The sequence below is a fragment of the Chelon labrosus genome, assembly GCF_963514085.1.
Source record: "Chelon labrosus genome assembly, chromosome: 21".
Classification (NCBI taxonomy): Eukaryota; Metazoa; Chordata; class Actinopteri; order Mugiliformes; family Mugilidae; genus Chelon; species Chelon labrosus.
In genome coordinates, this window is record NC_140354.1 from 20,898,696 (window position 1) to 20,911,821 (window position 13,126).

Below are 13,126 nucleotides of genomic sequence, written 5' to 3' on the forward strand. Positions count from 1 at the left end.
TATTTGACACGTGCACAAACAGGGAGCTCTCGGAAAAATCCATCCGCCCGCCGCCGAGACGGACCCGCCGGACCCGCCGGACCTGAAATCTCCCGCCTTCCCCCTTCGCGCGTACGTCCGCGGTCTCATTTCACAGCCTGCTCTTTAGCTACCCAGAATCCCCCTGGAGGGATTCAGTAAATAGAAAGCTAGTTTGTACTTTCCATTAGGGCCTAATTCTATTACGCAGCCGGCTCTTATCGATCCAAACGTTCTGGAAGACATGCAAGGAAAGTAGCGGAGCCCAGCGGAGGCCTCTGTGGTTTGAGGGTGGAGGCAGGAGAAGGTGAGGAGGAGCTCCATCAGTACCCGCTGTACCCGCGCCGCGCTCTTTGTAAAAATGCGAGGGGTTAGCTCGGACGTGTTTAATGCACGTAGCTGCTAACATATGCAAAGTGCGCGGTTCCACTATTTAAAGATAACGCTGCACATTTTGAAACACAGACGTGCACGATGCGCTGACATTATACGCACGGGCTCGCCACTGTGGCGGTTGCATGAAGCTCCGGAAAACGCTGATTCAAATTGACAGCGTGCACAGCGTTGGAATAATGGAGGAGCACACGGACGCACGCCCCGGAGGCTGGCGCGTGAGCAATAACCAGACATATCTGTGCATGGGTGCCGTACAGTGCGGCGGTTGTTTTACATGTGTGAGGTTTAACCGAGGCGCCTCTCCGGACCAGAGACCTGACTCACGCCGCCCGAGGGGGCGAGGGCGAGTAAACCTGAAGAATAAGACGGAGATCACGAGGGACGTTTCTTCTTCGGAGGCGCGGGAGGGAAAAGGTGGCCGGCGGGAGGCAGCGGAGCGGACAAAGGACGAGATGAGCGCGAAGGGCCCCGAGGCGATGGCGGGGGGACGTGGGTAAAGAAAGAGAGCTGAACAGGAAAGGAATTTTGATTAAAAATCAGGGGGAACACAGCCGCCGCCGCCGCCGCCACCGCCGCTACCTGGGCCTAAAAAAAGATTCTTCCGCCAGCTGTGTGTGTGCGCTCTGTCAGAAGTAAAACGCAAAGACAGATCCTGACCAAATATAGGCTCAGTGATCACGAGCTAATAGCTGGGGAGAGGACAGGACATGTGAGCCGACTATAGGCAACGCTCCTTAATTCAATTATTTGGTGGAAGCTCGGTTTCTCCCTGCAGGAACGAGGGAATCAAAACGCACACTACCTAACTAATGAACGTGGCTCACCGCGCAAGAGGACGGAGGTAAAGCTACTGGGAGACATCAGGGACGACTGTGTGCGCAAGCTGCTAGACAAAGCAAGCCAGCGTGGGACTAAACAGACAGATGGGGAAGAGGGCGTCATACGACATTCAGTTCGAAATCCGCTCCCTCTGTTTACAGTCTGCTATAAGCGAGCTAACAAGACCGGCTATCTGGATTAACACTCCATAAGAGCTCGCCGGCTCCATATGCTTATTTTATCACTGACGCACACCCCACCGCGGCGGTGTGCTCCTCGCCGTCTCCCTTGGCGTGGTGCTCCGTTTGAACAATGTATTCGTTTGACAGCTCGGATCAAAGAAAAGTTTACGAAGCTTTCTTTAGCTGTTAGAATAAAGACAACCTGTTTTGTTTTGTGTTTTTTGTTCTTATGGATGAACATGAATCATAAAACTCCCACAACATTCTGGATTTTTTTAAAGTCAGAACTCACGTTTGACAGCGTGAAGTGAGCACACAGTAAATTCAATCCTCTCTGGAGCCGCGGCGGACTGGGTTACATGCTCGTGGCTGTGCGGCCCAGGTTTATGGAGGCGTTAAAGTGTGCATTCTGTTTTTGTGTTGGCTTGAATTACGCAGACTTCGCCCCGCCCGAGGTGAATTAATGCCCCCTTCGGATCACGCACAAACGCAGATCAATGCATTATAATGAAGGCCCGACTCATAAAGCCATTACGCGTCCTGCCACCCGCATCCCTGGCCGCATTAAATTAAAAAATTTAGGCGCTTAGTGAACACATTTATCCTCGCCGATGTTTAAAATAAGCAAATGTTCCAGCGGCGGGAACAGGGGGCGCATAAAAGCTGCAGAAAGGTTAATCGTCGGTGCAGGGAAGAACAAGTAAGCAGCACTTTCAAACGTACGTCCCTGCAAGGATTTGGCTGAGCAGGCACATCTTCATTCACATTTTTTTTTTGGAAACGTTTGAGGCTAGCTAGGAAGTTACAAAAACTGCAGTTCTGCTAATGTCCACTAGAGGCCGCCTCCAGAAAGGTCAATCCCCTCCGTGTAAAAATGTCCAACTTTCCAGCAGCATACAGACAGCAGATTGGATAATGGATTAGCTTTTAGCAAACTAATATTCTCCGTAAATGTACTAAATCCTTTCTTATCTATATGTGATGTATGATCCAGACATGTTGTGTTTGTCCATCTCTATACACAGTCAATCATTTGAGACTACACACCAAACTCCATCACATCAATCTGGGGATCCTGATGTTTTTATTCTTTCTATAAATGTTTAAAAGCCGCTGATATCAAAACTGCCGGTGCAGACATTTTATCATGCACCATAAGATCCAAGTCTCTCTACCTCTATCTGTTCCTCTCACACAGACCCACTCGCATCAGTGTATAACACTTAATGCATGTCTGCGCCATGCAGATAAAGACCCCAATGCATCACTACGCTTGTATCTTTGAATCAGAGACAGATCTGCAGCATCTATTCCACTCAGATGTTTCTGTAACTGCATTAGTTCCCTAGTACGTACTGTATGTGCGGTGCAGCTAAAGACTTCTACTAAAGACGCTTTGCTGCATGTAAACGGCCACCTGGGCTGCTACATACACCCTGTCACTGGAGGGCAGGTCAATGACAGTGCACTCTCCAAGCTGTCATGCTTATTTCTGCAGTGTGCTCGGGACAAAACAGAAAAGTCCCTTGGGTGCCCACCTTTGCAGACTGACTAGTGCACGGGCAGTAGGGCTTACAAACAAAGAAGCGCCACACAGTGACAGGGACATGGAGACACGAACATCTTGTCTGTTTTGCCCATTTTGACTGGCACAGGCTCTAAAGCACACAGCTCACGCATTTATCTTCGGTTATATTCCCATAAAAACGTTTTTCAGTGTCACTAAATGGTCCTTCTCAGTCTGATATTTATAGAGAGATACGTTATCTGGTTCTTCTCCAACAATCAAGCCGCATTTCAGGGTCGCAAGTCGGCTCAGGTTTTATCAGCTACGGTGCACGACCAAACGGCATCAGTGTCAGTCTTATTAATATCAGATTTCAGGTGGAGAACTTCAAAATCTCTGTTTATTCATGCTGCATTTTGCTCCTGAACAGAAAATCAAGGTCGTGCACTCATATTGAAATTGGTTACAAAACAGTTACTTCCACGATGAAATGGAAATAAATGCAAGAAAAAGCAAATCTTTTGAATGAAATAAACATGGTCGGCATGTTTCCGTGTATGGATTTTCATTATTTATTAAATTAATTTATACGAGGTGTTCCACAAGGCTCGATTCTTGGACATCGGAAAATCTCATCAGGCTTATTTTTACACTGCCGCTAAAATGAATCTATAAAAATCTAGCCATCAGTCTGATGGCTTGAGGTCCCTAGTTCATGTCTGGGTGCCTCCTAGGCATTTTTGGGGGGGAGCTGTGGAGCTGTGCAGCATGGGACAGAGGGGTCCCAAGTTTGCCTCCCACCGTGTCCATGGCTGAGGTGCCCTGAGCAAGCATCTAACCCCCAAACTGCTCCCTGGGTACAGTCCTTAGAGGCTGCAGCCAACTGCTCCAACTTTACACACTACTGTGTGAACAAATGGATGTGGGACAATTAAATAATTGTATTATATTATTATATTATGGCTACATTATTAATGGATAAGTAGAAATTTCACAAGTTACCAGATGAGGTAATGTAATGGTGATTGAGCTGACAATCCGGTGAATGAAGGACCTTCCATTTCCAGCTTTCAGAAGTGGGTGTCTGTGGAGACACTCCTATGTGAAATCACAAGCACTGTACATGTTTATGACCCATGATTCATCACCCAACAGTTACAGCTAACATTCAGGTGGCTAAAGACTAAACAGATGTTTATAGTGACGCTAATATTCTGCTAATAATCAGTATGTAACCACCTCAATCAGAACCAACAGAATGTATAAGGACCTTTCAGTCAGATATGGAGTTGGTGGTGTAAACCTTTATCAACCACGTAAACTCTCGATCTGCTGGTTTTTCTCTGGTTATTGGAATAAATCCATTCTCTCTGAGCACGTCTGCTCCACGTGGGGTAAACATCAGGTTGAGAAGTTTCCAAGAGGAACAGAAACATGGAGGAAGAAAAACAAGATGAACCAAGCTGGAATCAGAAACGCTGGAGACGTGGAGACATCTTGGTCGGCTTTGGTGGTGAAAAGATGTTGGGAACTGATTGTGCTCCTGCAATTCTACCGGGCCGATCCTATTGTCTGGGCGGGGCTTTCATGAGTCGATGAACAGAAGAGTAACAGCAACATAGTCATGTGCGTTATCTGAGCACCATGGAGTTGAATGTATTTACAACAAAATGGCTCTGATTGGTTGGAGGACTATCCAGTTGCGTGCAGAGGTGATTTTTTTCCCTCTGTATGTTGAAACAAGCCCCATAATGGCGTGTTACTAAACTCATAGTCTGGCTACACAAGGCTAGGTCATCTTCTCCTGTATACAGCTAGGGGGAAATCTTCTTCTGTTATATCAACTCTCCACAGTGGGCAGAATTTTACCTACAAGGTTTTTTCAGTGTTTAAATATCTTTTAATTGACGATTAATGAAACTTGCAATTACCATTTACCACCACAGGTGTCGCCAAAGACAATGATAGCATGTTTTAATCAAATAAACATTTTTAAGAGTGGGCATCTGTTATTACAGTTGGCTGGAACACACGTTACTAAAATTCTCTGCAGAGAAGAATCCTCCGCCTAACTCATCATCTTATAAAACAACAGCTCTAACGCCCCCCCCCCCCGCCTCGCCTTCAGCCGCCGACTGTCAGCGCACATGAGATGCACACGTTCCCGCAGCGTTTATACTCGGATTTATTTGTCGTTTGTGCAGAGCGCGGATCCAGGACCGCAGTCAGCTCAGGGCAGGCCCACGCACATCTCAATGTGTGGCTGATAGCTTCGGTGCAGAAATCTGGAGTCATGCTGGCACTAAATATAGACAAAGGCTTTATGTAAGCCGAGGTGAATCATTCCATTCCACACATTTCAGCACATTTACCCGCGCGCACACACTCCAGAAGTGACATGACACAGGTGAGGGGGGGGAAAACACAGGAACGTGTTAAAGAGACTACATGACGACATGGAATGGATTTAGAGAACAGATTGTGTAGCACATGTGTGCGTTCCCGCGGGGCCTACCATGAGAAAGGTAATTTGACTTAATCGAAGCCCTACATGATCGATCGGATCCTTCCCACATGCGTAGCGGTAAGAATGGAGATAATGGATCAATACGACTGAACAACACACAGAGAGGGAGTGGGTCAGCATCAACCTAATACCGGGAGGTTAACTATCTGCGTGTGTTAGTCGACGAAAAAGAGCCGGGTCAGTCTGGAGCTAAAATTATCCCGGCGGGCGCGGAGCAAACATCCGACTAAACAACAGGGCCCTGGGTATTGATCGCGTCTGCCACAAAATAATGAAGACAGGAAGCGTTCAAATGAGTTATTTCCAATTAAGAGTGTGGGAGGAGGGGTGGGCAAGAGCCGAAGGGGGAGGGAGGGAGGAGGAGAAAAGAGAAGGAAAGGAAAGGAGGAGGGGGGGTACAGAGAGAGAGTCCAGTGGGATCGAACCGCGGTCATCATGGCAACCGAATCTCCTCCTCCAGAGAGATCACCTTTGACACCGGCAGGTAGCTTCACAGCAGCCATTACCTCACGTGAACACACACACACACACACAAGCGCGCACCTGTTGTTAATGAACAAAGAGGAAAGGTCACCCGGTGTGATCTCTGCAGCCTTTGTCTTAAAGGATCAGGAGAAAGGGAAGCGGTTCCCACAAATATACTCCTCTCCTCTGTTTCTCTCTCTCCTCCAATCAGCTCCGCTCTCATTGCCTCTCTCTTACATCAGGTTTGATTATTATAAAACTCACGAGTCAGAGACACACACATAAAAATATATATATATATAAAAAAAAACACGGATGCTACACAGATTTGCGTCTTGTTCTGCTTTCATTTCCATCTCAGCGGAATATATATATATTTAAATATTTTTTTGTCGGTAAGCGCTCAGCAGACCTGTCAGATTACAGCCAGATCCAAAATTCCTCCAGCTCTTGGCTCTGCCGCCGGGTTTGGAGTGCCCTCGACTGGGTCCTTTATATCACGGCTACGAGGGCAGAGGGTCGAAATCTGTACCTGGAAAATGGGACACCACTCATCCTGGATATTTATACACCGCGGCAAGCAAATAGATCCAAGATTCACGACACGCGCAGTGAAAACAGATGATACAATTATAAACAGGAATTGCAGGAATCAGTTAAATTAAAAGCTTAAAGCTTGAGTTTAGGAAAGTGTTGTGTGCTTTATCCTGCAGATACGGCAATGAGAGGGATGAGCACTCCTTAGAAAGCCCGAGCCATCTGATAAAAACTCCCTTGGCAGTGGTGGGATTCAAACCCATGCCCCCCAAAGAGACTGGAAAATACTAGTGATGTTTGGCAGCATATCGCTTCTTAGCAAATTGTTCCTCTCTTTGGAATCTTATTCATTCATTCATTCATTCTTTGGAGGGTCACGGGGGGGCTGGAGCCTATCCCAGTTGTCACTGGGCGAGAGAATCACCAATGAACCTAACCAGCATGTCTTTGGACGGTGGGAGGAAGCTGGAGTACCCATGGAGAGAACCCACGCAGACACATGGAGAACATGCAAACTCCACACAGAAAGGACCAGTCGGCCCATGGATTAGAACCCAGCACCAGTGCTAACCACCACACCACCGTGCCGTCCTTCTAGAATCTTGATATGATCAAAATATCACAGCACAACACATTTTATATTAAAGCCTGTAGCTCACAACTATCATAGTGACAAATCTCATCAAATCTGACGAACTGAAGAGGACAGATTCTTGGACTGACAGCCTCTCAGAGCGTGGAGCATCAGCTGGAAACAACTGTACTGTCGGGGAAAACTCAACAAACGGATCAATTCTGTGGTCACATTTTTGTTGGTTTTTGAACATAAAAAGCACTTATTAATCGTTCTTTACATGAAGATCTATTGACTTCTACCAAACCTCGCATATGGTCCTATATGTTCACATATGCAACAACAGGAAGTGTCATTCCAAACTGTCAAAACCTTTTCACATCTCCCTGCAGACAGAGACAGAAAGAACGAAAGTAAAGGACCCAAAAAACGTTTCTGCTGGTATTTATTATTTATTTAATTCGCAGGCGATTGGTCAACTTTTATGTTTATTAAATGTTAATTAAATTGTCCTTTACATTCTTTTCTACTGACCATGCGACAATGTTTTAATGGTCCACTTACATATTCCTTTGCATCTAAACTAAAAGCTATTAATCCTGAATTTAGCGGGCACCTATTATCTGCTTATAGCCGCCCGGCATCAGTTGTTTGTGGGCATTGCAATTTAGCAGCTAGATATTGATGCTACATTTAATGCAAGATTCACAAGGAGGATTGTAAATGCAGAAAAATGCAAGTGACGCTGGAAGATAGGATTGTAACTAGCATGAAATCCCTCAAGGACTGGAAAAACAACTTCACAGGATCAAATTCACTGAGATGATAACACACAAGGAGAAGCCATGCGTCTACTAAATCACATAAGTACAGCAATGCTGACATCTAGTGGCTAAAAGGGTAAATACAGCTGCAGTTTAGTTTGGATCCTGCAAACTACTACAATAGAGGGTGCAGAACAAAGAAACGGATGACATGCCAGTTCTGTGTCGGTGCATATTTGACTAAAGTTTAAACATTTGACCCGGCAAGGAAGGAACATTTAGATAGCATGTTTGTGGAACAAGAAGTCGCCAAAGTCATGTCTGCTCACAAAAGGACACGCTTTAATAGATGCTGTTACAGGGTAGCAGTTACAAGTCTGGAATGTCTGGCAAAACAAACGGTTATGAAACAATTAAAGAAAATATGATCACATTTTATTTAACGCTTTGGCTTGAAGCTACTCTGTGTTTTTAGCTAGTAGCTCTGTCAGCTGTGTAGAAAAAGCAGTCACTTACTCAATACTGTCAATACTACGTTTCTGTCTCACCTACCCATCCTCACGGCTGCTCGCATCTGCTTTCGACAAACTAATTTCCTGCATCATATGAGTGTATGTGATAAGCGTGTAAGGCTGGCTCCACGTGTGCTCAGGAATCTGAGAGAGCGTCGGGCGACATGTATGTTACTGCTGCCGTACAAAAGAAAAGAAGGTTTTCAATCCATTAATTGGTGCAGGGTGGAGGTTTTACTTGATCTCAAAGCTTCTGATGCGAGCCTCCCCGTCGAAGCTGATGAACTGGTATTTCTCAGCGCCCATGCGATTGGGGAAGTGGATGGCAGAGCCGTCCGATAAAGTCACCACAAACTCAGAAGGGGTGAATTCGATGACAATCTAAATGGCAGGACGGATGAGGAAAACACAGAGAATATTAATTACTGTCAATTAACACATTTAACACATCTGATGAGTCTAGAAATTGATGCACAATTGATAATAAAGATGCAGCAACACGCGCTTTCCAATAGAGGTCGCTAACAGAGGTAAAAGAGGCTTTGCAGACACAAACACACACACCTTGAACTCCTCCCCCTGCTGGAAAGGGAAGCAGCACTCCCGCTGCTCCTCACACCAGCTGCCTCCCTGGTAGGAGTTGCACACAATTATATTCTCGTCTCCGTGGGCATCAAAACGAGGGTTGATGTGCATTGTAATCTCCTCCTCACTGGGGCCGATGTTCAGTGCAAAGCTACAGTGCACACAAACACAAACATTTCTGCATTATTTTCTGTTTTTTTTCTACTTATTTCAAGAACAAAGTAAAGGTTACTTACTTGGAAGCGTCAGGTTTAGCGACTCCAACAATGGTCAATGTTTGTCCGACCTTAAAGGACATGTTCTTTATGATCAGATCCTGCGAGGAAAAAAAGGGCGGAGGGGTGGTGGTGAAACAGTACGTTATTGTGCGCTAACACAACCAGGTTTCACTAGAGATAATTACTGTTGCAGCTTCAGGCAGAAACCAGGAGGCTTCAGCCAACTCGCCGACCCTCGCTTCATCCAGACATGTGTTTTCGATTAAACTCCACTCATTCACCGCCTGGTCAAAGATTCCAGCTGCTTTTTTTGTCCTCCTGTTGCCATGGACATTCTACAAGCCCGTGTTGGCTACGTATGTGGAAAACTCATCAGGATTCACCAAGGAAAAGTTTCCGAAGTGCAATCACAGCAAAAAAAAAAAACAATTGCTGCCCAGTTGATGCTGTACATGTGGCAGGGGAACGCTGAGCTTTGCCTTGATTATGAAATTAGCAATCTGTTATTTAGTTGTGAAACACAGATCAAAGATGATGTGAAATATTACAAAAATAGCAGCCCTTTGAGAATTTTAGGTTTTTCACAAAAAAAAAGAAAAAGAAAAAAAGAAGTATGTTAGCAGACATCAGAACAATCTGATTATAAGAGCTTAGAGCTTGGCACACATTTATGTTCTGGTCTGAAACACAGTGACAGTGATGTATTAAAGAGGGTCACAGTTCTTGTGTATGCTTTATCATTTCAGGAAAAAATATGTATTTAACAAAGCTTAACAAATTTCAGACGGCGGTCGGTGCCCAACTTTTATTCGTGAGGAATTCTAATTACTTGAGTGAGTTTTAAACAATGAGGCTGTTGCTGCAAATGTTGACAATATTATGAAGTCAAGAGCCTAAATATTCCCACTGAACATGATTTTAAAGACATTAGAAGTAAGTTTCTTTAGTTGATACAGTTTAACTTTTACTGATATAGCATGTTTCTGACCAGTAGAGCTGCATGTTTCTGACTAGTAGAGCTGCATGTTTCTGATCTTAGAAGCTGCATGTTTCTTATCTTTGAAGCTATACGTTTCTGATCTTAGAAGCTGCGTGTTTCTGATCTTTGAAGCGATATGTTTCTGATCTTAGAAGCTGCGTGTTTCTGATTTTTGAAGCTATATGTTTCTGATCTGTGGAGCTGCGTGTTTCTGATCTGCGGAGCTGCGTGTTTCTGATCTTAGAAGCTGCGTGTTTCTGATCTTTGAAGCTATACGTTTCTGATCTTAGAAGCTGCATGTTTCTGATCTTAGAAGCTGCGTGTTTCTGATCTTTGAAGCTATATGTTTCTGATCTTAGAAGCTGCATGTTTCTGATCTTAGAAGCTGCGTGTTTCTGATTTTTGAAGCTATATGTTTCTGATCTGCGGAGCTGCGTGTTTCTGATCTTTGAAGCTGCATGTTTCTGATCTTTGAAGCTGGTTGTTTCTGATCTTTGAAGCTGGTTGTTTCTGACCTGCGAAGCCGCATGTTTCTCATTTGTTTTGGCCGCATGTTTCTCATCTGTTGTCCTGGATTTTCAATCTCCCATGTTTCAGGCATCACCAAGTATCATGTATTCTAGTTTGTATTATATCATCTGCTTGCTTCTGCTCGTCTCTTCTCATCTACTTCCTCCTCTTCGGCCCCACCTCCCTCTTTTCCTTTCTTTCTACTGGCCTCTCCCTTACCACTTATTGGAGACTCTGGGTTTCTCAAAGTGTCTTGAGACAGTTTGGATTGTTATTGCCTCCGTGTGAATAGAAATGAACTGAAAATCATCTGAAAGTTCAGACAACCTGTGAAATGAAAGAGAGGGAGGGAGAAGGCTGACAAGACGTCGTTTTCATGTTAACGTCCACATGTAAAGTATAACAGATAGGTAGCACTGGGGCTTGAACTGGGCTGAGGTCAGAGCTGGCAGGTACCCTACATCTCTGTCTATCAAAACCCTCCCCACACTGTATTGTTTTATACTGTACACACCAATTCATCCCACATCTCACTGGCAGCAACACTCTAAATATGCACAGAATCTAACAGCCACAAATAAATAAATGATTTCAATGAATCATTACTCCACTGTGACTGTCATCCTGCTAGAACAGGCACCTACAGTGACAGGGAGATGGCTTCTGCTGACTGACACTCCAAGAGGTCATGCAGAGTATCGTAGCATCTATTCTGGTCCTCACATTTTATTTCTTTATTTCATTTCACCCTCTAATATGATTTAAGAATCTGATTTAAACCACAAGGTCTGTATTATTATCTGCTCAGTTTATGAACCAGTTTATGGGACCAGAGTGCACTGCTGCCTGGGTTCGGCTCTGATGCTGACGTAGAGGAGGCATGATTGGAATGAAATGGACAAATGTTAACAGGCATGTCCGTTGCAGTGTTATCTAAAGACTGTGTGAGAGTGTGACAAGATGGATTTGCAGCAGCTGGGAAAGCTTAATTCCGTTAAAAGGCGAATAAAGTGCATGTGAATATTTTGACCATAAAAGGCAATAGAATAAACTCACAAGCTCTCGAAAGCTAAATAAAAGAGTGTTAAAGCTTAGTGTAGCTGGTTAAGTTAGCCTGATATAAAACATAAGCTAACACTAGCTGTCGGTTTAAGATACAGCAATGAAATATGACATACAGGAATATAGAGGTGAAAAATTCTACTTACTTTCATCATCTTTGCAGATGTAGTCAGTCAAAACCAGCTGAGAAAAAGTGAGAGTGCTGCAGGGCCTCGCCTCTCTGCACCCTGACTGGAGACTGTAATATATACGACGGGGGGAGGGTCCTTCAGCCCGAGGGACGTCTCCAACAGCCAATAGAACTGCATCACTGCTGGACACCAACCTAATGATTCCGGGGTGCAGTTATACATCATCAATAACTCATTTAGCGTCCAACAGGTTTTTTTGCAGACCTCTGCGAAGCCGGGCTAATTAGTGACGGACCATTTACTGACATGAGACTGTTAGACTGTAAACTGGCGGAGTTGAGACTGACTGCGAGAGGCAACGGGACAAAAATAGAAATGAATTTGTTTCCAGGGAGACGGACAAATATTTGGCACAGCCAGCTGTCTTAATGTCCACCTACTGTAAATAGCCTGTAAGTCACTGTGTAGCGCAAGAGTTCTGTGTGACTGCAGAGGAAGCGAAGTTTAGTTAAGAGAGAAGTGAGGCAGAGGGAAATGTTGAAAGCGAGTCAGATATCCAGAATGATTTGACTCACAGCCAGCGGCAGGGTTCACTTTCAGTTGCCATGAGTCAAAGCCCCACACTTCTTCACTCCTGTGTGTCACAAACTAATACAACTTTAAAGTCACAACAGTTGAGGAGTATTTATTCTTTTCTTTTTTCTCTTTTTTTTCTGTTCATGTGATGAAATGATGGCGCTTTGGATTGAAAGTTTAATTTAAATCTTTAATTCATTGGTACTGTGCCGGTGCCAGGCCATTCACTAAGTGAAATATAAAGACAAACCCTCCATGCCATCACCCGTAGATTTCCTAAAGTTTAGAAGCTCAGTGTGGCGTCTCTGGCCATTGCCATCTTCCAGCGTCTCACTCTGTCAAACCCATTTAAAAATGGTCAAAGAGGTGGAGCATGAATGGAGCTGAGGCTAGCCACGGATGAAGCCGATGCAGACAGCTGGCAACCTGAGACGGCATCAGCCTGTCGAGCCAAACTGACCGCACCCTTAATCCTACATAACTTTAAGCCTTACATTAAAATAGTTGAGATCTATAAAGATTCTCCCCTGTAAACTTGTCATGAGTGGAAAAATTAAAGACTAAAGCGTTTTTGTTTTTTTTGTTTTTTTTTATGTACCAGGGCTGCAAACATGGTTATTTTTGCTGGATAGCTGAACTGTTTAGGTCCATGGGTTGACTCACTTATGGAGAGTCAAGTGGACACTCCAGGAACTTTTTCTAGTACTTTGGTTGCCGCTTGTGCTACTCAGACTGTGGTAGAAGCATTCCTGACTATTGTAGCT

General features: G+C 44.6%; 1 protein-coding gene across 1 annotated transcript; it reads right to left on the reverse strand.

Annotated features, from left to right (window-relative positions):
* Positions 1 to 7,505: 7,505 nt before the first annotated feature.
* On the reverse strand, positions 7,506 to 11,851 carry lgals2a (lectin, galactoside-binding, soluble, 2a). The gene is made up of 4 exons (XM_084570855.1): positions 11,802 to 11,851; positions 9,123 to 9,202; positions 8,866 to 9,037; positions 7,506 to 8,682 (listed from the first exon to the last, which is right to left on the reverse strand). The coding sequence occupies exons 1-4, from the start codon at positions 11,808 to 11,810 to the stop codon at positions 8,536 to 8,538; spliced, it is 408 nt and encodes a 135-aa protein (XP_084426981.1). The 5' UTR covers positions 11,811 to 11,851; the 3' UTR covers positions 7,506 to 8,535.
* Positions 11,852 to 13,126: the final 1,275 nt, after the last annotated feature.

Coding starts and splice junctions, on each gene's coding strand:
- lgals2a (XM_084570855.1), bottom strand. Junction 9,038..9,122: donor GCTAAACCTGACGCTTCCAA/GTAAGTAACCTT, acceptor TGTGCACTGTAG/CTTTGCACTGAACATCGGCC. Junction 8,683..8,865: donor AGCAGGGGGAGGAGTTCAAG/GTGTGTGTGTTT, acceptor CCTGCCATTTAG/ATTGTCATCGAATTCACCCC.